The following is a 25613-nucleotide window of genomic DNA, read 5'->3' on the forward strand; positions in this document are numbered from 1 at the left end:
CAATCAGTGCCTTTCGTTTTCTTTGATGAAATAAACTACCCTATTGCGAGTTCCCAACCCTCTATCTATCACATCAACCTGGTCTTCTTCACCCTATCTGCGGATGCGTTTCCGAGGTACATTTATAACCTATTTTCATCTTCAGTATAGTTATTTAATCGTTTACTCAATGAAACGACATCACGCGATGTAATTTGCCCTCAACCACCTGCTACTGCACATGTATTGTTATGAATACAAAAAGACCAGTCTGGATTCCGAAACGATGAGATAAGTGATGGGTCATGAGGGTGTATGTCATGGACAGGAGATTTTCAATTCCATATCGTGCATTTATAAACTCAATTTTATCTAATGCAACATGTAATTATATTTACTGCTCGAAATTTCCGAGTACCCATTGCCTACTGATTAATCAGCAGTCAATCTTACTGTCAATTAAATGAAACAATTTCAAAATTTTTTCAATTTAAATGAAATATTTTTTAACTACGGCGACGGGAAGAATTAAAAGAGCTGAGATTATGGGTACGAAAATGGGTAAACATCAGCTAAAAATAAACACAAAAAAAAACAAGATATTAGTAAGCAGTAGAAGAGAAGAAGTCTAGACTCACCTTAAAATAGGGAAGCAAAAACTGGGAGAGGTGGATCAATTCTGATATTTGGGATGCAGGATAACGGGAGAAGCAAGAAAGAAATTATAAGCAGAATAGCCCAAGCAAAGAGAGCATTCCATCAAAAGAGAGTCCTACTTGCAGCGAGAAAAATGGAAGTAAAGAAACAGTAAATAAATACCTACACATGGAATACGGAAGTGAGGCACATCAGCACAAAGCATCAGACAAAGCGAGGATAGACGCTTTCAATTGTGGTGCTACGGAGGAATGAGAAACAAATGGATCGACCGAGTAAGTAATGAGGAAGTTCTGAGAAGAGTAGAAGAGAAGAAAATCCTCACGAAATCTTAATAAGATGACGGAACAGCTTTATAGGCAACATCTTGAGACATGATTGCCTAATGAAGACAATCCTCTAGGGACAAGTGGATGGCCAGAACGGAAAAGGAAGACCTCGAATAAAATATATGGAGCAGGTAAAGAAGGATGTGAAAGAGAAGAAATACGTAGGTGGGAAAAGATTAGCTGACGGGAGAATTAAATGGAGAGCTGCGTCAAACCAAACTTAGGATTATTGACCAGTGATGATATTGATGATGATGAGATAACGGTAAATGAATTGAAAGGGAGCTCAATTTCCTTCAAAGTAGGTTTAAAACGCGAAGACAAATGGATCATTAAAAATCACTGGCTGAGTGAGATTGGCCAATAAAAAAGTGCTAAGCGCAGTCCATTTACTGCATGGACGCTTTGACGTGGGAGATATGGCGCAGTATCTTCACAAAGACGAGGATTAATACTCGCTCGCGTTTATGACGCAGTGCTTTCGAGGCATTACGACAGAATTGATTAATGAGTACGAGCCCTTTTCCGAAAACTCCGGCGAAATACTAGAGAAAAATGCAGTCGCTCGTCCACGCCTGAGCGGAGAATTCAAGGATTTAAAATTGATGAAAGCTTGGCCCTTGTCACGCGATTTTAGTGTTAAAGGGGCAACCATGATAATAACTGCAAATGCTACTTTCCACACTTTAATTTTCAACTCAACTTACGACCATGGTTTCATCATATGTCATTTTCAAGGACATAATATGTTGAAACCATGGTCGGCAGTTGAGAATTAAAGTGTGTGATTATCATTTATAGTTTTTATCATGGATATATGAAACTTCCGCATGGATATATCAAACCTTAATTTTAAATTCTGAATAACAATCGAGATACCATAAAAATTATACTAAAAGTGTCAGAATATTACATTTCCATATGGTTCTGACCTACCTTGATAATTAATCATAGGTAATCGTGATGTAAGTTAAAATTGAGTCGGAAGATTTGACCCGGACAAGATGACAAACAACAAAACGAATTTTGTAAAAAACTTTGTTTAATTGGATACAAAAATTAATAAAGTAAATATATATTGGTGACCACTCAAAGGTCGACCTGAAATTCCACTAGATTTTTAGTTTCGAAATAATTTCCATACATTTGAAAATAAAATTACCCTACACAAAACGCCTTAAATGGTTTCAATATAAACCACCGCAAACTCCAACATATAGAGCTTTGTCTTCGGTTATTTCCCATACCTTATTTTATAAGCTTATATATCATTTTCAGCTTCATGAACATACTGCTTTCAGGGAAAAGAGAAGTCATCTGAAAATCTTAAGCATAAGACGGGACAGCTTAGCTGGCCACCTTCTGAGACATGATGGCCTGATGTAAACAATTGCAGGACAGGTGGAAGGGAAGAAGGGCAAGGAACGACCCCGAATGAGTTACATAGGGCAGGTTATAAAGGATGTAAAAGAGAAGAAATACGTCGCTATGAAAAGGCTAGCGGATAGGAGATAGGAATGGAGAGCAGCGTCAAACATATCTTATGATTGTTGGATAATGATGATGATGTCAAGTTTTGTCTTTGCATGAATGTGCACGTTTTTTTGTTATCATATTTCTATGACCAAAAACAGATTCATGATGAGACGTTACGATAAAAAGTGCAGCGTTTCCAGTATGTTACGCGAGGGAATATTTACGGGGGCGTAGCTATGAAACGGATAGCGGATAGGGGAGAGGAAGAAGAGATCTGAGTCCAACCAATCTTCGGATTGTTGACCAATTATCAGTGGTGCCGGAATGACGTTCCGGCACTAGTAACAAGAGACATGATGCTCAAATAAAACTTTTATCAATTTCGGTGCCTAAAGCAATTCTAATATGTACATTCGTAACCAAAATAAAAAGTAATTGTAATAAAACGTAAATAGTAACTTGAAATAAAAAAATCACTCACTTCTAAAAAAAGTTAAGGTAAGTGCGTTCCGGCACTGCTAATTTTGCCATGACGTCACTGCTAATGATGATGATAATGATGATAACCCCCGAAACACCCCCTTTTAAATACGTCCCAGTAATGGAGCTTCCACAAGGTAGTCCCTTAAGAGAATAACTTGCTCCTTTAATGCTAAATTAGTAACGCAAGCGTCAACACGTCGCGTGCGGGTGACGATAACCCTCGTCATTATTTTTTCCCTAGAGTTCTGTAAGGATGATGAAGATGTCCGTCAATTGGGCGCGTCAGCTTAGACAATTTCAAAGCATACGATAGGTGTTTTGGAATACTTTTTCAGTTGCTATTATGATTGGTCGTACCATTATGTTTGATGAGGAGAGAATATATTTATATTTTAAATATTAGCCTTTTAATCATATTTAAACCGAAGGCAGTCCGCCCAAATCAGGACGTATTTTCAATTTTTTAAACCCTAGGGGACTCCAATAAAAGAGAACAAAGAACATGGCGGTTGAGCGTTTTATATCTGCTGCAGTTTCGCGCGCGTTTTATTCGGAGGCGCCACTAGGCAGCGGTATCTCGATCAGTGTGACTTTCGCCATTAACAGCAGTGGAAGTGATCTTTTTAAGTTGAAAATCGTCTCGCATGCGTTAAATGTAAGGTTTATGTGATTTATTGGCTCAACTGAGTATTACTGCCGTTTTCTCGTGAAAAGTGGAAATCGTTGCCTTGAAAGGCCGTGAGTGGCGATTTTTAAATACGATTTTAATGGGTGAGGAGCGACAATAATTCTAGCGGTGGACTTGAGAATCTTTATACATTAAGTTTGTAGCATGTGAGTCTGTCAATATTCGCGCAGTCACACTTTATATTCCACTTTACTACACCATATACTTGTACTACATATATAATAAGTACCAAGTGCCACAGGGAATCGGGGTGGAGCGTTCTACACAGAATCTCTGCATACACATTTTAGACTTGGTCCAAGCGCAGTAGCTCGACATTGCGTAAAGTTTCGGGCAAAAAACGAGAAAAACGGACCAAAAATACCCAATCCACGTAACCGAAGACATAAACAAAGAGCAAGCCACCAGTGGCGCAGCGAGGGGGGATTTCGGGGGATAAAACCCCCACCAGAGCTCAGAGAATTTTTAAATTTAATCCATTTTTGGATTGATATTACTCATAGAATAGTGTAAGGATGAATAAAATAACCCTCAGACAGCCGTAACATTCACCATTTTGAACCATTTATCTTAAAATTCCGCAATTTAATAATCTCACACCTCCCGCTTACCCTGGCGGGTATTCCATACCCCCAGACCTCCTAGTATTAGTGACACCTAGCGCCCCCCCCCCTCAGCCTTAATTCTTTGCTGGGCCCCTGCTAGCCTCCCTGTCTCCCCACTACAGTGGGTCTCCTTTGCAAAACAGTGGCAGGCATGCCACAATTAATTCCATATCCTTCAAATCCTCTCTGACCATTTCTCGCGATTGGCACATGCTTCTCGCGATTGGGCCACGACATGACAGGTAACAAGGTAACGACCCATAGCCCAGGAAGGTCAACCTGGGTGGGCACTACTAGTCCTAGAATGTAATTGTCGGGTCTGCACCTCTACCCAGGCACGCCGTTTACTATATTTAAATATCCCGTAACCCAAGGTGCTAAAAACCAGCTTCAAATAAGAAAAAAATCTCCATCAGACTCGAAAACTATAAATTTACGATCACTTCAGTGTGGTGCAATTGGCTTGAGGATTCTACTCACTTGACAGCTCTTGTGGTAAGGCGACGAGGCATTCCTCACGTATGGCGGAGGAGAGTAGAAGGTAACGCTCTCCAACGTAGCCTCCGAGGACAAAGGAGCCGCAGAGGACATGCTCACGAAGGCGTAACAACCTGGACAGGACGAGAAGAGGAAAAAAATGGTAATGAAATCTTAATCTTACGATACAGATATCAATTCAAATATCATAGGAACTGCAATTTTAAACCACGAGAGATATATCGAAAGTGACATGTATTTATCTTATGTAATTTTATTATAAACAGAAGTCAACTTAAAACGGTGGTAGGCCTGCTTACTGGACACTATTACGTAATAAGACACCTCCACCTACTGGGATTTGGAGACTCCGGCAAGCGTAGATGGTGCGAGATGGTAGAAGAAAAAACTACTCATCTTAAGGCTTGTTTATACGGTACATTAACACGTACAAGTTAATGCATGAATGCATGAACGCGCGAATGAACGAGAAAATTCACCGTGTGACCACCCCAAAATGTACATATAAATGCATGAACGTGTGAACAGAAAATAGAACCTGTTCTACTTTGGTTCATGCATTCGAACACGTTCCGTTCCGGTCCACCAAAATCATTCATGCAAACGTACATTAACTCGTGCGTGTTAATGTACCGTGTAACCGTAATATGCGAGTTCCCAGCAATCATAAGTACTCGATATAGACACTTGAGCTCACCTTTTATAGAGCCCAAGTAGGAACGAGATCTTCCCATTGGGAACCTCTTGGCCTTTACAATGGACATAGGTCTCTATGGGTGATCAATTACCGGTGGTTGGCACAATGGACCCTTTGGCCTAAGTACCCTGGAAGACTAGCTCCCCCACTTCTTTTGCAATCGATCCATATGCAATTTTCTAATAATTACTCACCCTTTAGAAAGAAATGTCTTTTATAAAATTAATTTGATTGATAGACTTCTGTTAATTCATTCTATTAATTGCTAGTAGTATAAGAAGTATAGCAATATGTTAAAATAGCACTAATATTATAATTTATTTCATGCATGCAAAATAAAAATAATCACATATAGCTATTTTATGTAATGACAAATCGGTACCCCGAAAATAATTTCTGGATTAGCACTTTTCCAATTGGCAGCTCTAAAGCTAATCCTTGAGCAAATACAAAAATATAATAATACAAATAATATTCATATTAATTTTTTGCAGTTCAAGTTTGTCCACGACTGCTTATTCGAGAAGTAAATTCCACTACATCGCAGCTAACCTCTATATTTAAGGATTGACCAACCATCCGCAATCCGGTGGATGCCCTCGGTGGCTTAAAGCTCAACCGCGGGAAATTTATTTTATGTAATGGAAAATCGGTACCCTCGAAATTATATTGGGATAAGCACTTTCATAATTCACGGCTCTATAGCTAATCCTTAAGCAAATACAAACATATATATTAATACCAATAATATTTACGTTAATTTTATGCGCATCCATATCGCAGTTTATGTTATTTGACGCAAATGGAAAAATCGCGAGAAGTAAGTAATAATAAAAACTATAAAAAATTATGAATTGGGATCATAAAATGCATACACACATTAATTCAATTAAGATGTGGGTAAATATGTAAAATTAACCTTTGGGTTATCCAAAATCTCCATTTAAACGCAACGATGCGTTAAGAATTTGAATAACATGAGAGAAACGAAAATTCAAATGATGGGAATGGGAATGGGAATTAATGGGAAGGTCAGTTAGAACGCACCTTAAGAAATATTTCGTTTACTTTAAATCAGTGGTGTTATGGTGCCGGAACGCGCCGGTACGTCGTTCCGGCACTGGTTAACAAAAGCATAATTAAAAAATATCACTTTTATCAATTTTGTTGCTTCCAATTTTCAAATATATACATTCGTAACCAAAACAAATATGTAATAAAATGTTAATGATAACTTGCAATGAAAACACATACAGAGAGAAATATTTAACTTCTAAAAAAAGTTAAGGAAAGTGCGTTCCGGCACTGCTAGTTTTGCCATGACGTCAATGCTTTAAATCACAATATTTCTGTCACAAACTCCTTTCTGTTGGCTAATGTCAACTTATTTAAGTGCTCTACTTCCAAATAAAATGTTAACTTCTTTGCCACACATTCTCCTGCTTGCAGCAGTTGCATATAGTCTATTTCGATCACAGGGAATTTCGAAGGAAACACGCCCGCAGCAAAAATCCAGTGATAATGCAAGCGCCGCTGTTGTTGTAGCTGTTGTTGCGCGTTCCATCAAGAGTAAACCAATCATCACAATACCTATCAGCGGCAATAATTGCGGACAATTCTCAGAAAAGCGGCAGCGGGTACTCAAATCTATTTGCAGGTACTAATGTAACCTCCTGCGCTACAGTGATAAAAGTCCTTCATCCTTGCTTAAAAGCATATATTTCCCCTAAATTTATTGACCAATCAAAATAATATTAACAATTAAACAGTGAAGCATCAAGAGTCTATTGTAAAATAATATGACAGAGTAATTAATTAGTCTGAGTGAATCCTGCGGGGTAATGTCGATGAAATATTGAGTAGAATTGGAAATTTTGATCACCCGATAATCAGTTTAGGGCACTGTACTAGGCCATTAATTATCACCATACTTTTGCGTCGTTAATTAAGAGTTCATGTACTTAAGTTAGGAAAAAAATACACTGAAAATTAGAAAAATACCGTAAAAAGATTGTAAAGTGCTGCCATTCATCCTTCGGTTCGTAAATACTAGGCTGACGCATTTTGCAAGGATATTTTAAAAATTTTATTAAATATTTATTAATAAAAATATTGAATGTTAATTTTAACGTGGAGTATTTGTTCCTATTAGCAGGAAAAATAGGTTGTTTAAATTGTATAGAGCGAAACCTGAAACTCTTTGTGTGCTAACGACATAATGTTACGTTTTCGCGAAACTTTGTACATTAGCGGGAAACGTAATATTACGTCTGTTTGGATTTGAACGTCTTTTAACATTTCCGCCGTGATATTAGTATGGTCGGATATCTACCTAGAATTTCTCTTTAGATGAATCATTGCATATAAAACACACTAGATGGTAGAGTCTTGAAAATGGCAGTTGTGTTTCATCTTTCTATTTACTGATGTAAAATTGCAAAAAAAATCCAAAATTTTGGAAAAATGTCCAGTTCGGGAGTTAGGGATTGGATATATATAATGATAGTACTAATAGTGATAATGAAATGTAATAATTACAATTACATTTCTACATACTTTCTTTTAAAAAAAATATTAAGAGGCATTAAATATTGGAAGTGAGGCATATATTAACACTTTCCGTGCTATGGACGTAATATTAAGCCCTGTAAATCTATCTGAAGATTGCCAAGGACGTAATATAACATGTAAAACTGTTTTGTTTTATTTTTTTCTTGATGATGAATGATTCACTTGAATTCAATAGTTCTAATTGAAAATAAAAATAAAATATTATGTATTTGATGAACTGTGGATCAATTTTTTCATTTTTCTTCAAAAACAGAAGTATAGCTCATTTTAATTAAAATTCTCTCCAAAAGATATGTATAATTTTGTCACTAATGTCTTAAAAAATGTATGAATTTAGTAGAAATGGTCGGATTTTTTAGAAAGGCTTTTAAATTAGAGACTGGCTATCAAAGCTTTAAATTTTGAAGCGAGGTTTTCAGCGTACCAGTGGCATTTCCGTAGGTATGGTCTGCCGTGGGCCCAGTGGGTTGCGTGTGGTCCTTGGGTGTTGGGCCCGATTGTATTGTCCACTTGAGCTTCTTGTCTTCCACGTTTGACCAACCACACCATCCGTCCTCGAAAGTGCAACGGCTGTAAGGTGGCATCTTGGCTGTGAAGAAATAAAGAGACAGATTTTGGATGAATAGATCTCTCACAATTTGAACACATTCGTGAGGGTGAGAAGCCGAAGGGTACAAGTGATATGTTTCTCAACAAAGTTAAGCCTGAATCACACGATCATTTTATCCGTCATTTCCAAGTGATCACTACTCGCCGGCAAAACGGTAGTTTCCTTCATCAAAGAAAACGAAAGGCATTGATTGCGATTCGTTACCCACCATTGGTGTATTTAAAATATACACATTATTTGGTTTTAGAAATCCTAGTTTAGACGAATGGCAATAGTCAATTTTAACCTCATTGGAAAAAGGCCAGATTGGCGCCCATGCGATTCCACTCCACGTGACGTCACAGGGACCTAGTTTCTATACGAGTAGATAGGAGTTTTACATTGTCTGAGATTACTTATGCATGCATGAGGCAAAGAGCTCAGGGAAATATCTCTTAATAATCACACATTAAATACACCTAAGTTCGGAAAGTTTACTTCGTTTGATAAGGGTATAATAATCCTTATTTAAGCCCAGCGCTACCTGCTATCAGGGTACTCAGCTACCTGCGAGCAGCCTGCATCGTATCAGCGCTCAAGCCTCGGCCCAAGGTCACCTCACACGCCGACAGCTGGAACCAGAAATACGTCACACGGACTTTTCCCATCATTCCTACTTAGCCGTCGCGTTTTCGCGCGCTTGAAATTTTTCTCTTTTCGTTTAATCGCTAAAAATAGATATCGTCATTCGAAAATCTAAGAGCGTGAAATGCGCACTCCAGGAGTAATAATCTTTATATCTATGCAATAAAAAATAATAGGAAACCATCCTATTGTTTTTCGCGATCTCTCTATTGATGAGGATTCCCATCACTTTTTCATCACCCTGCTGGTCGCTTTTTCCGTCACTAAAACCCCATATCAGCCAATCAGAACGCATTCCCGTATGGAACGATTGTAGAGGAACGTTTTACAATCGTGGGAACGACATAGATAAACTAACACGCTATATATTTTCGCTATTCGGTCGCGAAAAGCGATCGCTCAAGTGATCACTTTTCGCGACGGAAGAAAATGATCGTGTGATTCAGGCTTTAGGTAACGTTAATTGTTAGCATAAATACACAAAAACTTGGTTGCCATCGGATACGAGTGAGTCTCTGTTCTGTGCTGACATTGAGTGGAAAATGAAATGCACAACTAAATATCTAATTGATCTGGTTTGTTTTCTTTAACTAATTTCTCTACCTTACACTGCATAGAAAAAAGAAATCACTTGTACCTCTCGGCTTCACAACCACTCATTTCTAATGTAAATGAAATATTTCTAATTGATTTTCATAGGAAATCTATAAGAGTAGATAGGCATCTTTAATTTTTTCTTTTCATGCTGATCTTCAACGAATTGCATTCTTCATTTACTGAACATCTTTTAAAATATGACGAAGAAGGATCCGTTCCATTATATATTTGTCAGTATCACTTAGCTGTCTGACTTCTAAAATTGGGCCTCATTTAGAACATGTATGCCAATTTTCCTTACATTGATTTTGTAAGTCCCCTGAATGAACAAATATATAGTGCCTAGACAGGGGCGGATCCAGGATTTCTTTCTGGGAGGACACCAGCAAGGCCGTATCCAGGATTTTGTTCTGGGGGGGGGGGGGGAGCAAAAGGATACCTAGTAATACAAAACGAACGCAATGATAATGGGGCCGTATTAAAAATCTTGCATATTTTCAAGGGTCGGGGGGGGGGGGGCACGTTCCCTCGTCCCCTCCCCCTGGATCCGCCTATGTGCTTAGAAGTAATATACGAAGACATTATCTTATAGAGCACATAGCAACTGCAAAACTATATATTGGAGTTGTAATTAAGCTTACGATACTTATTTTTTTTGTAAAAGATTCATCAAATCGTAAATTCTCAAAATAGTGAAAGTTTCCACCCGTACTCAGTCACACAGCTAAAATGAAAAAATATGAAAAATTCTAAATATTAAAGCAATGAATTTTTGAACCGGTCGACTTGATGTTAGAAGCAAACTAAAATCCATAAACACTAAGAAATATTTTAAAAATGGCATCGGAAATTGGTACTTGAAACCTTATCATATCTAACTTGAAAACTTGTCTTATCGTACACATGTGCATTATTAACAATGAAATATAGCCGGGTGAAGATTCATTCATAAAATATCATAGATACGCCTAGTATCTCCTACATCAATACATTTACTCCCGTCACTTCCGAATTCAAGTAAATCGATTCCGATTTCTTCAGCTACAGATTATTTACGATACCAATTACACGAATTTTGTATTTTACGAGTATATTTAAGAAATATACACGTAGTAAAGAAATATCATATTGTGCATCTTATCAACCTATTTCTTTTTCCAAACGAGGTTTCGCCTTAACATGTCATTATCAAGCTCCAATACTGTAATTTCCATGCTTCATTAATGTCATACTATCAATCTGAGAGTCGATCATTACGAAAATCGTTATCAGGATTTTCCAGAACTATCATCAAAATTAGTATTCTAATTTCAAGAGTAGATTGATTTCTTTCTATCAAAAAGAGGAAAGGGGGAGAAAACGTAAATTCCAGTTTAGTCAAACGATTTTTTTTCATGCTGAGTTTCATCCAAGGTATAAATGTAATGAATAAATGCCTTGTTGTAAACTAGCAAAGTTCCTCCATTCCCTTTTGGTTAAGTAACAACCCCAATGCTTTCTTTATACGTTATGTTGTCTGCCTCAACAATACTCACCTGACCCCAAAAGATTATTCTTTTGTAGCCAATACCCCGAGCTATTTAACCACACATCTAAACTGTGGGACTACTTGCCAATCATCATACATATTTTTGAGTCTGTGGATTTACTTACGATGTGCTTATAAAAAGTTGATTAGTAAATGAGATTTCCTATTTGAAATTTCAGTTAATATTGCTGTTTCACATACTTTTGTTGTACTTATGATAATCTATACTGTTGTTAATGATTTATATATACTGTTGCTAATTTCAAATTTTCCTTTATCTGTTTCTTGCAGTTACGGTAGCTTTGACGAATTATATACCAAGTAATAGGTATGGCTTCAAACAATAAACAAATATGTACCAGATGGTGATCTAGCGGTTGAAACGCGTAGTGCCAAAATAAAACTTTTTGGAAAAGTGCTAAGTATCTTGTTTCCAATCCAATAAATGTTTCACACATCTTGTGCAACTAAATAAAAGTTTAATATTACTAATTGTGCTTAAGGAACGGTATCCCAGTATAATAAATGTACCTTACAATCCACCTGAATGATATTAATCGACTGGATTAATATACAATCTTTTAAAGCGATAAGGGACAATGATTTTCTGGTTTAAAAATTCTCTCACAGAATAAATTGGAAAAATGAGGAAAAATAATGGTCACATTTTATCATTTTAGGGAATTCCCCAACTCACCACAGTCGGAAATGGTTTCATCCTCAGCGTATCGACAGTCCGCCACGATGTCACAGACCCGGCTTCGATCCAGGCACAGACCGTCCGAGCATCGATACTGCGTGACGCTTGTGCACCCGTTGTCCACCGGTATCTCTGTATTGAGGAGAAAATAATTATTAATATTTTATACAACTAGCAATCGCTGCAAATAATATCACAGTCCATTTCACAGCCCCTAAACCATGTAATTTTCCCCATAACTATATAAATGATAAACAAAGTGATACCTCCACTTTAAAGATGCTCAACAATCGCCCACCGAATCAAATCCGCTAATCTAGTAGCCCAACAATACGAATCCACACAGATAGGAGTGTCCGGAGCATTAACGCTCATCTCCTATCCTCCAAGCTTGGAGTTGAGCGTTTATGCTTCGGACACTGCCAGCTGAGCTACCATTGATGGAGCTGGCTCAAGGTTTTACTTTCACAGAAAATACACTTCTCTTGAATTTGGAATCAAGAAGTAAACCAAGAGCATATTTTTTGTCTCAACACAGTGATAAAGTTTAAAAAAAATATGTATTAGCAAATAATTTGAAAAAACCTGTTCAGAGCCTAAACCTTATTTGAAGTTTTGCAGAGCATGAACGGAACTGTTGAGGGAATTACCAGGAAGAGAATTACCGCTGAAATTGTTACCTGGCTTGAGCTAGCAACTAAAGTAGCTCTTTCAGATACGTCTTGTATTTGTATCTTTTTATCCATTGCCATCCATTGCCAAGCGCAAAAGGTCTCTTTGAATGATTAAATGTGAAGCAGATGGCAATTTTTGTGCTGGTCTAATGTATTTTACTCTGTTGAATCAAGAATCGTCCTTCGTAATTTATCTTTTTACTTGGATTATAACCTGGTATTCAACAAATAAAATTCATTTAAATACTCAGAAGTTCACATTTTTTCTTGGAGCTACAATGTCCTACTTCAATTTTCTTACGAGGCAAATACCAGGAAAGTGACAACTACTGTTGAAGTCATTGGCGGATTTCGGAGGCGGACATGGGGGTAGGTGCCTCCTCCCCGACGCAAAAAAATAGACAAAATTTTTGATACGAATATCATCACGTTCGCTTTGATTTGTATATTACGGAGCCTCAATCATTTAAGTCTTGGGCTCAAGTCAAGAAGACCGATTTGCCGATAGTTGGTCATTCGCTAATCATCGCTTGAAAATGAGCATCGCACCAGTAGGAAAGAAGTTCGAAAATCATCCTAATTACATAATAAGTTACATTAACAAGCTATATTGAAATAAAGAGAATATTTCAAACAGTAATGTTTGTGTATTTTTCTTAATCTCAAATATGAGCGTACCGTTTGCCTGTCACAACCTTAGGTTTATAAGAGGAGATGGGACGAATACTATATTTTATCGATTCCGAAACCAAATCTCAAAAGATTCCCGTATACTATGAATCTCGAAGCTTTCGAATCCTCCTTGTAAATGCAATTCAAATTCAAAGAAAAAAAGAAACCTTGAAAAGAGCAGCTACAAGCTTTAGCTAAACTATTTATGCATATCTACTATATGTATTACTACTTTATGTATAACTCCATCCAATAGAAATGAAATAATGTTTGCATATTATAACATTGAAAAAAAAACTAGATACACCTCGGCTGAAGCCACTGTTAGTCAGAATGAAGAGGTATGGAAATAATAAAAAAAACGCGAAGATCAATCAGCTTGGATGTTCGATTACCTAACCGGGAACTCGGTATCACATACGTGGGTACTCGAATGTCACCACTCGAGTGCATTTTGCACACTTCCAGACGTCCATTGAGGGGAGGCAAACAGCTTAAGTGGGAGCGATAAGCTCGCGTTCCCCTCCTCGATGCAAGTAGACCGCAATATCGGGAAATTACCATCGTGCCACTCGCGGGCAACGGACGAAGTGAAATGAAATCGAAACGCACTGACCTGGAAAGCAACGGTTGAGCCTTATGTTGTCGATGGCGAAGTGAGCCGGCCCCCTCCCTCCCGATATGACTTCCAGCATCACGTGGAACTCTTGGTTTATCCTGCCCAAGGTGCAATTGTGCCTCTCCCACCTGCGAAAATAGGAAAAATGAAACAATAAAACTTCCCCTGTCTTGTAAGATTTAGATGTCAAAAGACTGAGGTAGAGCATTACTCCCCATATTACAATAACAATAATTAGGAAAATAAAGATGTTCAATTCATCGCCAAAAATATACACTAATATAAGTGATTATTAACGCGTCCGAGCATAGGTCTGACAATTATGTGCAAAATTTTTAGCTTTCCTTTTGCTTGCTTGCGAAGTATTTCTTATATCTCTTCGATATATGTCTAATAAATCGATATATTTATCATCTTTTTTCGATATATTTCATTTCAAAAATATATCGAAACGTTTGCAGATGATTTTTCATATCGTTCTCAGACCTATACTTCAAGACGTTAATCATTATTCAATAATAGAGGTCAAGAAATATAAATCGATTTGGCTAATATAAATAAGAAAACAGTGAAATTAGACACCTCAGAAGACGTTATATTATGACGTTATATTTATTGAATATAAGGCAATGCTAAGCAGGACGTTTTATGAATTTAGCTTAAAAAATGAATCATTTATATTGATCCATATATTTTTAATACAGCCTTGTGAACAGCCTTCGCTGACCGATACTAAATGCAATAGGAAAATGATAATAGAAAATATTCATAAGCAGAAACAGACTCAGATTAAATTTGCAGAAAAATGTATATAAACATAGAACATCACCCCGGAAATTAGAGCCTGTGAATTGGGCGCTCGGCAAGAGACAATCACACAATGTAGCATCGTCAAAAAAAGTAGTACTGAATGAGGTTTATGCTTAGAGATTATTTTCTTATAGCTATTAATCAGGAGAAATTATGGCTATGAAGACTCCTGTCTCAGATTTGTATCCATAGCAATAATTATGGCACTTATTGACACTTGAAATTTAACATCCCATTGTGTATGATGAATGCAGCATAAAATACTAAAAGGAAAATGTAAAAACAAAAATATAATTTCTAATATTCATTAATTATGTATATTTTATAAATAATCGTTACAATTTTGGCCCTGCTAAGTTCGTTAGTACTTGTCAGCTGCGCCAGTTTTTAGAAATTTTATCTGCTGTGTTGACTTATCATTTTGATGTCCTCTATCAAATTGATTACATTTATTGTAATATTAGTATTATTATCATTATATATATTTTTCAGTTTATTTTTCAGATAACTTATTTTAATAGCCATTACATTATTTTTTCACTTCATTTATATTTTTGATATTTCAAATATCTTTAGGCAATAGGTTCAACAAGCTTGGTCTCTGAACAGATATTATTTTTCTCCCGTATTCAGAATAAAACTTTGGTACAATTTAAAAATTATGTCTGAGATTGACGTTGAACACTTTGTCTCCCGTAGTGGGTAACTCATTATTGTAATAGTTTTCTAATATACAAACATATTTGATGAGTTTATCGATGGGCAGTATGTTTAACTCTCTGTGCATTGCTGCTAAGTTGGTACAAGTACAATTTTTTATACTTAAAAAAATATATTTGGATGATTAACCTGTTAAAAATGCACATATAGCCAAACCCGCTCGGGTGGGATTCGAACCTGCACACTATCTGTTAGCAGGGGCGAAGACTTTATGAAGCCGATATTGAAGCGGAAAATCTTGCATAAATAATTGCTAAAAAACAAAGCAGCGAAGAAATAAATACCAATTGAACTAATTGGAATCGATGCAAAATAAACGAATATAAGTTAACAAAAAAAAGCATTTTAAATTATCCTATGAGGTAGTTTATGAAAAATATGTCAAAATTCAAGCATAATTAGAGAACAATGGGCGTAAATAGTCTCTACTAACGTAGGAACTAAAGTGTTCACCGAGATGAAAGATTTGATACTGAGAAAAAGTAACCGGGCCCAATTACAGTTACTTCGTACAAAAAGTAATCAGTTACGAGTACAAATTATTGATTGTAAATAGTAATCAGTAAAATTACAGTTAAAATTACAATTACATCTTGCTGGAATTTCCACCTGGAAATTGTCGAATATTGGAGTAAAAATGTGTAATAACTGAGTCATAGAAATGACTAAAGTTTCGATTTCACTTGAGATATATAGAAATTATAAGTGCTGTTACAACACATGGAGAGTAATATTTTGTAACCATCATACTACAAGTAACCTACAACATAAGAGTGGCTGAACCTAAAACAAGCAAATTATGGGACTCGGGGATTCGAAGTCATCTGTAGGCCAAGGTAAATGAGTAAAGTCAGTAATCGTCGATTACGAGCACGATTCCTCTATCACCGTAAGGAGTAAATCTCAAATAGAATTATATTTTGGAAAAAGTAATCGCTAGAAGCAAAAATTACTGCAAACGTAATCGCTCCAAGTAATCCGATTTCTTTTAATCTATTACTTACCATCACTGATCGTATACGATATTACCTGTTTACGAACATTGTCGGAAACAACTGCATTTGAGAAATGTCAAAATGCATGTCTGCATGAAGATATCGCCTCCTATATGTACCTCAGCAATATTTTCGATGTGAAAAATTCGACCAGTGTTCCAGATCGAAATTCCCAAGGCCTAAATACTTACGGAAATTTAAGGTAATTAGAAATGAATATTATATTATAGAAATGAATATTATACGGTATAAAATGAAAACTACATCAGCCTTTTAAAAAATAAGGCACAATTAATGCTAAATTTAACATTATGGCAATTTATGTCCAAAATAAATGACTAATCATGTAATTGTATGCTTGTTTCAAAGGCATAAACACATATTTGAACGTAAAATATTTCTTCATATTGGCCAAGGCATTTTACGTAATTTAAACCTTACTAATTATTTCCCTATATTATGTTACAGCTAGAATAATTTTAAGATTGCAAACTAAATGTGTTAGCATGCAAAAATAAGCATTCAAAAAGTTTTCTTACGAGGCTCTATCGTTTCCTGGTTTATCAGTCACGATCCAGGATGTATTGAGCGCCTCTATCACCACCTGAAATAGAAGAATATAAAAATATTACACTAAATTACTTAAAAATAATATTCGTCATAATGAGTGCGATACATCAGAAATTCAATGGAATAACATTTCGCATTTATTTATTTAATTATTTGACTCCTCGTCCCCCATCATCATCACCCATCATTATCACCCATCATTATCACCTATGGTGATAATTTTACGCTGTAACGAAACCATGGTCGGTCACAAAATATCACCATGTGGAAAAAGCCAAGTTTCTATTTCTTCAATTCCGAAGATAAAGGATTTCCACCAAGTTACGACCACTGCTATTAATTCATTCTAAAGGGTTTAGACTGAGAATCAAATCATTCTTTTAGAGCAGAAACCCCTAAATTACACGGGCAAGAAAATCTTATCTTGATTTCCCTAAAATTTACAAATTGTTGGCCATAAGATTTCCGTAACAAACGATTAAATTGCTGTTTTTGTATTCTAAATATTCGTCGGGTGAAAACACATGTACCTAGAGGCCGATGGGGAAGTCCTTAATTGAGGCAGTTATAATCAAAGTGATGTCAGTGGAAAAGCTAACTTTTGTGTAAAACTGGCTTAAAGTTACAAAAATTGAGTTTTTACTTAAGTGGTTGTTAGCTAATCGTGCTATATAGCAGCACCTGTCAAAGCTCCCACTAACATGTCTTCGCCACCAAATAGAGTAGGCTTTCCCAAATCATGTGATATACGAGGTTCATTCAAGTTCTAAGCCCTGCAATTTTTTCTCTCCAGAATGGAAACAAACAGAAGCATGTGCATTGTTTTAAAATGAGCGTGCACTCTTTTTCAATTCGTGACAGAAATGAGGGAACTGTAGGACAGATAGAACTCTTTGGGCAGCGTTTTAGTTACTTGAAATGACGACCTTTTCCTTAAACGAACAGCGTGCAATCATTCCTTTTCTACATATTTTCATGGCGTAATAGAAAGGCGAGGCGGATTTTAGGGGGAAACGTGCCCCCCCCCCCCTCGACGCTTAAAAATTGGCAAGATCATTATGTTCGTTTTATTTTGTGTGTTAAGGAGCCTCAATCATTTAATTTAATATTAATAGCTTTAATATCAAAATAAAGAGAATATTTTCCACAGTTATTGTTGTAAATTTTTAAAATCTCAAATATGAGAAGACCTGTCAGACCCTTGTGCCCCCCCAGAAAAAAATCTTGGATCCGCCACTGGCGGACACCGTCTGTAATTCATTGAAAGTTGAAAGAGACAAGTGGTGATGGTGCTTCGGAGGTGTCAAAATTGCGTCCATGGGTGCGACAGTTTGATGAAGGCAGAGCATCAAATGAGAAAAAAAAAACAAAAATCATAGGACTTGGTGGCGGCGGGGGTAATTCCTCGACTACCACACCTAAGGTCGCGGGTTCGAGTCCTGCCTGGATAGATTGCCTCTCCCAGGACATGGGTGTGTGTGATCGCCTGCTGTTGATTGTTTAAAAACTCCCGATGCAAAGGCCTCACTGTGATATTTACGGGGGTAATGGAAATAAATGAATTAAATTAAAAACAAAGAAGGCGAAATTCCAATTCTCAAAACAAATTCACAAAGAAGCTTTCGTCGCGGCTATGGAATCATGGCGTTGTCATTGTGAAAAATGTGTACGTCTGTAGGGAAATTACTTCCAAAAGTAACACCAGTTTCATTGTGTTCGGGTGAGTAGCCAGTTAGGAAACAAATGGGTTGATTTATTTATTTTTTCATATGTACTTATCTAAATTTCCCCCGAAAACAGTGCAATGATGCCTTCACATCGGGAGTTTTAACAAACAACAAGAGACGATCACACACAAACATATCTTGGAAGGGGCAACCCATCCGGGCGGGACTCGAATCCGCGACCTTCGGTATGGTGGGCGAAGACTTGCCCCCGCCGCCACGGAGGCCGACTAGAGCTTAAACTTTAGAGCTTGAATTCACCTCGTAGTTAACTCTAAAGTTTAATGTATTCAACGGTGTCCGGCGAGATGTTGTGGAACATATTACAATTAATAACACGGTTATCACAATTGATACAGTAAGAAGCAAAGGGGTGTAAGGGACAGAAATTAAAATTTATATGGTTTTTGAAAATAAAAAACTTTGTGTATGCCCACAGTGTGTTGTACTACGCATTTCAGCGAATCACTTTCGCCATTCGGTTTTCGCTGATTTGCTGAAACACGTAGTACAATTATAAATACTATGGGCATACACAAAGTTTACAAACGCGTAGTACAACAATAAATACTTTGGACATCAGAGGCGACGACTCCATGGGGCCCGAGGGGGCCCGAGCCCCCTCAAAAATTCGTTATGGGTGTGAGCAAAAATTGTGTCGGGCTTGTAGATTTTCCCCGGAGCGTCTAGTTATCAAGATTAGAGTTATCAGGGTTCTAATGTTCATCATATGGCTCTTCTAAAATGCTTAAAAACTTAAAACTCACTACTTATAAATTTTCCCGGCGCAAGATCCCCGGTTTGCGCCCCCCCCCAATATTTTTTGTATGTCGGCACACACACAAAGTTTTTCATTTTCAATAATCATATAAATTTTAATTTCTGTCCCTTACACCCCTTTGATTCTTACTGTATCAATTTTGATAACCGTGTTAGTCACTCCTCATGAAAAAATATGAATATATTCTCTTAGGCTGGAAAAGGTATTCTATAAAAGTGGTTACTCTACCTTATAGCTACCGTCCGCCATATTGTCCATGTTGATCATCATCTCCAGTTTGCAGTGCTCGCCCGTCATCTCGAACTGAGGGCTCCAGACTCGAGGAAAATCCCTCATGTGGGTCCGTGAGAGGCCCACGGATCTCAAAGGTGATGTTTGACTCATCTGAAGCAGCAGGAAATGACCTTCGAAAAGAGACAAGAGAAAAATGATAGTTAGATTTATAAGTCCACATATTATACAATATTAAGACAAGATCTCAGTCGTTACTTTGTGGAATTGCTTCATCATAGAATAAAATTAAATTAAATTACTTTGTTTTATTCCCCACTTTATTTTAAATAGCACGACCCGGGTTTCAGCATCTAATGTTATCATCAGGTGATCACCTCATGCTCGTAACCTGTTGATAACATTAGATGCTGAAACCCGGGTCGTGCTATTTAAAATATAGTGTGGAATAAAACAAAGTTATTTTATTTTATTTTACTTTATTCTACAATATTTATTCTTCCATTCCATAGCATTAATCCTTTATACTAACCCAATATTGCTTTTAAGTAACATCAAAAATATATACATAATAACTCTATTCAGGAAAGATATAAACTACGTATTTTTATGCTGTAAAGTTTAAAGGCGAAATATGTAGCTGACACAATAATTATGATTGGCAAAAAAATTTTCAGTTTCAAAATGAAACGTCTTGAAATTTAATTTATCCCAGAAGCAGCTCTGGTTTAGAATGGGTTTAGATTACAAATGGCAATGTATGCATTAAGGAAGTAAGCTTGTGTTTTGGCCAATTACAATTTTTCATTCTGCGGAAATGTACATTCATTTCATTCACAGAAAAAAACATCAGCATTTTGAAAATTTAACAACGTTAACCCTTTCGCTGCGGCTCGCTCAACGTAAACCTACCCGTCACATGCGGCGAAAGTGCTAAGCGCATGGCAGGGATGATGAAAAGGTACGTTCACAGCAGCGAAAGGAAACATCTGTAATGTGCATAAATAACTCATATTTCATGAAATATTATGCATTGGAAGGAATATAAAGATTTTACAAGAGTAGCGACAGCTGTGTTCTCGATGTTTAATAATCACTTTTTATTTCACTCTTCTACGTTGATTATAAACTTCAAAATATTATTCCTCCTTAAAAATTTCGCGGGTACTCGTCATGTAGTGATATTGTTCATGAAATTATATTTTGTAAGTTAAATAAAAACTTTTGGGCTATGATCTTTATCAAATTCCTTTGAAAAAGCGAACAGCATCGGTCGGGAAACGTTGTGCACCTGAAAATTAGCGCGTCCACTTTGCTAAAATGGTTTTTATTTAACATGCAAATCTTAAATAATTTCATTACCTATCAACACATTTTAAAAGGAACTATTGGTAAAACAAACGGAAGAAAGAAGCACAATATTCAGAGAATAAATTGAAGTGGAAGAGGTTAAGATGTACGCAGTATACTCCAGTGTAACACATAGGGAATTAATGGCTTAAACGAGACGGCATATACGTCACGAACGAAGTAATATCTTTCTAGGCTTGACGGAAATGAAGTATTGAAACTGTCTCGACAGGGCTGAAAAGTGAAATCCCAACGACTGCAAAGGGAATGATGGAAGGGAGTTAATTTGCGACGAGACGAATATACTCGCAACCGAGTGACCCTGTTAAGGGTTTGAAGGAAATGATCCTCGTGGGATATGGAGAGGAAAGGCGAGATAAATCCTAATCTCATTCCGAAGGTGAAGGATATGCAGGGGAAATTGAGGGTTTCGAATATCGATAAAGGAATGACGGGCAGTCCTCCGCCGTAGCCGTATCAATTTTATCATTCAAATTGCGGATTTGATTTGATCCGTCCGAGGTACTCAAATATTTGTTCCGTTTTTATTCTACTTTTTCTTTCTAAATTAAAAATGTAAACACTAAATTTTCTATGAGCCTGACATATTCTCTGAAATGTTTGCTTCGTGCATGAAGAAAAACGTTGGGTACATGTTCCACTATAGCACTCGAGTTATAAGAAACATCAATCAAAATGTAATTTACTGAAGTTCATCGTATTTTGTAGTTCCATTTTGTTATTGTTTAAGTATAATTTGTGTGTAAGTATAATTTGTTCCTATCCGTAACATTCTATCTCGTTTGACCGATGTACCCTCTCGAGTAGTCCCCGCCCGGAGATCCGAATGGGGGACTAGTTTACCTCCGGAATATTTTACCCGAGAGAATTCCATCATGTCATTATATAAATTGAGTGGAGTAGCTGTGACTCCTCGGGATGATAATGTGGTGGTTACCTCCCCTTGCCTTCCACATCGCAGTACTACAGCCGTTAAAGTAAATGTTACCACGCCCGTAGTGGAATGTGTGCCGCTGTACCGACCAGTATGGTCTCCACCTTCGCACATGTGAAGAAGAGCTGCTGCCCTCTCCCCCGGGTGATGAGAGGCATAATTATTGGCGGCCCCCAGTCGCCAAGTTACGGTATCTTCACAGGTTTTGGTATCTTTTAAATGGCCTACCTTACCCAAGGGTAGCCCAATACCCATGATGGCCTGATGAAGACAATCGTCGAAGGACAGACGGAAGGCAAGAATGGAAAAGGAAGACCTCGAACAAAATATATGGAACAAGTAAAGAGAGATGTGAAAGAGAAGAAATACGTAGGAGTGAAAAGATTAGCTGATAGGAGAACTGAGTGGAGAGCTGCGTCAAACCAATCCTAGGATTGTTGACCAGTGATGATGATGATGATGAAGTATAATTTGTGTGTAAGTATAATTTGAGTGCTGTATAGTGGAACATGCGTCCAATGTTTTTCAATGAATATGAAGCAAATAATTTAGAGACACTGTCAGGCTAACAGAAAATGTATTCTGTTTTTTGTAGATCCGTAGGAAAACGCCGTTTTTTAATAAAAAAATATTTTTATATTTTAATCTATATACCATACAAAGCATACTATAAAAAAATAATAAACAAGCAGAGCCCCCACAAGAAGCGAAATCGAGTTATTATTATATGCCGTATGTCGGATTTATCTGAACTTAGAATTTTTTCCACGGTCAAGACAGCTTATAAGAGGCAGCTTATAGGTGTTTATCATATTTTGCGCCCATCAGCCAAACCCGTTCTATCCCCAAGAGAGTACGTACCATTCCCCATCTTCCACGAGCCCTACCTACCAAGGGCGCCTTTAAGGGCCTCCACTTTACTGGGCGATTCGATTAGCCCATCGCTCAAGCGAGAGATGAGGAGGGTTATAATCGAGCCAAATGCGAGAGAGAGAGAGAGAGAGAGAGAGAGAGAGAGACGCAGCTCTAGATTTCCACCCCTCTTTAACCCATCCTAATAAGACATCCCAGGCGTGAATTTCCTGTTGACGTGCAACCCTGCGAGACCACCTCTCTCCCTCTCCGTCGGGGTTGGCCCCACAGGAAACCTTCACAATCAGTGGAGCCAACCCGACCGTATTTCATTGGTTTTTGAAAAAAAATAATCAAAACTTCCTCTCCCACGCACTTTTTCCGACCGACACATATCTCGCAGTGGTGCAACTGAAGCTTGGCCCGTGAAAGTTGGGGTGGTCGCGGATTGGGAAGTGAGCTCGGCTATTGATGGAAGAGTCCCGCGGTCGATTCCGGGAGGTGACTTATACCTCCACCCATACGTAATTATTGTTACCTTACTACTTATGAGGACTTTTACAGGAAAATAACGGCAAAAATTAGGCCTTGATGAAAGGTGAAAGTGCACTTTGATTTGAGCATACCTAAAAACACGACGTGAAATATATGCTGGTATCGTAAATACAGGTTTATCATATAAGGATGGTGCCGTATTGAATATGGTTCAAATAAAATCAAAATTACTTACAGTTTCTCTTTTTTTATTTTTTCAAATTTGTCGTCCACACAGTTCTATTTACATAATTAATAAATTTAAAATGTCCTTAGCCAGTCGAAAAGAGAGAAACCTGGCGTCGACATTAGCCTAAAGAAAGGCGCCAAGGGGACCACGGCTTAACGTCACATCCGACGGACGGAGTGTTGCATTCGAATTGCCCTCCCATGAATAACTGAAACAGCATTATCTTTTATGATAACATTGTACGAGATACACAGCGACACACCTTCACTACCGCCATGCCATTTAATTGGAATGCTGGTGTTCATGGTGATAGTAAAGTGAAAGTAAAGATAGGCGTTAATGAAAAGGAAAGAGCTGAGGAGAGGATAGTTATGTAAAGGTACAAAGAGAAGGCAAGTGAAAAGTCTAATCTGACGTGTAGCACTCAATGGTGCGGAAATATGAACGCTTAGGGAGGGTGGAGGAGAAAAAACTGGAGGCGTTAGAGACGTTGACGAGTTCGTTATGCACGGAGAAGAAAGAAGAGAGAGAAGTGGTTTAAGGAGGAAGTTTTTAGATGAGTTATGAAGGAGATAGTAGGTTTGGATGGAGCGAGAATTAAGCTGGGAAGGTATGCTATAAACGTTGTCATGGGGACGAATATGAAGTAAGCGACGGATGGTAAGGAAGATAATAGTTTTTTGAAGATGAAATGGAAGAGAGTATGTGTTTAAGTGAATTAAAGAGATAAGTCTAATTGGGAGGGGAGACTGCCCAGGGAGAGACGAGTAAGAAGAGATTTAAAAAAATGCTTTTTCAAATATCAATAAAAACATTATTTACTTTAAAAAAATTAAATTATGTGCCTATTCTAGGATCCCAATCTATGATCTTCTATACGATAAACTGACACGTTAGTCGATGCGCTAGATGAAACCTGCCAAACAAACAAAGAATGACTCACTAACACTTGTATAATAGCTGAAGCTGAGAAGGCCTTGGAAGGCCGAGGATAAGTGTAAGAATGCATTGTCCTCTGGTTCTTAACTACACTTAAAATGTTAAGCCGATCTGACAACAGGAAATGGGTAAAAAATCAGTTATAACATTTCATCGATGAAGCAGACAAACAGACGAAACAAGTTTTTAAAAAGTATGTAAAAATGGCCCCAAGCCCCATATCTTAGCAATTAGAATACTTTAATAATGCTGATAAGGCTAGACAGACATTTTCTACCCGGGTCACTTCTTTTTCTATCTCACACCTTATAAATCCATACCCATCTTCTATATTGACATATAGACTAACAATTTTTTTCATTAACACAGCGCTTCACCTTCTCTATCTTTCTCTAGTGGTCAGCTCCATGATAAACATCTCTAGGCAATTAACCTGCAGGTGGGACAATAGAGGTTGTGATCAGCCTGTATGAGGGCGGCCCTTCGGTTACTGATAGGGAAATAATTGATGTGTCAATCGCAGTCACCAAGCCTATGGTTTCCGGACAGGAGTGTAGAGTCTACCCGTCCGGCACCTCCAAGTGCACTTTCATGGAACGTTGACGGGTAAATCCCGTCATTATCACCCAAATATTCTCGCTCCACACAAGATTAGCTTCCGTCCAGTATTGAAATGTAATTTCACTCCCCGTTGCCACTATATTGGGTGATAGATTATTAGATTGTATTTGTTTACATTACTACTTGAAACCTTTCTCAGATTAGTCAAACATGGATACAGGAGTGAGGATAACTAGACGACAGTATTTATAGCTATGATTATGGAATTACAAAGAAGATTGAGAGGTTTAATGTGCAAAAAGGCCAATTATTTTATTTCACACAGTTTCTTTTCGAAACTAATCGGAGAATTCTCAACCCTGCCAAAAAATATCTATTGCTGGATATTTGATAC

At 37.4% G+C, this 25613-nt stretch overlaps 1 protein-coding gene across 3 annotated transcripts in view; it reads right to left on the bottom strand.

Annotated features, from left to right (window-relative positions):
* LOC124166355 (leukocyte tyrosine kinase receptor-like) overlaps nt 1–25613 on the bottom strand; it is a 550686-nt gene that overhangs the window by 267196 nt on the left and 257877 nt on the right. For all 3 annotated transcript variants that reach the window (XM_046543833.1, XM_046543832.1, XM_046543834.1), the window contains exons 2-7: nt 19836–20011; nt 17072–17136; nt 14005–14135; nt 12040–12174; nt 8408–8572; nt 4698–4828 (exon numbers count right to left, since the gene is read on the bottom strand). In XM_046543833.1, coding sequence (XP_046399789.1) covers nt 4698–4828; nt 8408–8572; nt 12040–12174; nt 14005–14135; nt 17072–17136; nt 19836–20011 — 803 coding nt within the window. The remainder of the gene's footprint in view (nt 1–4697; nt 4829–8407; nt 8573–12039; nt 12175–14004; nt 14136–17071; nt 17137–19835; nt 20012–25613) is intronic.

This window comes from Ischnura elegans, chromosome 10 (genome assembly GCF_921293095.1).
Source record: "Ischnura elegans chromosome 10, ioIscEleg1.1, whole genome shotgun sequence".
In the NCBI taxonomy this organism is placed as follows: domain Eukaryota; kingdom Metazoa; phylum Arthropoda; class Insecta; order Odonata; family Coenagrionidae; genus Ischnura; species Ischnura elegans.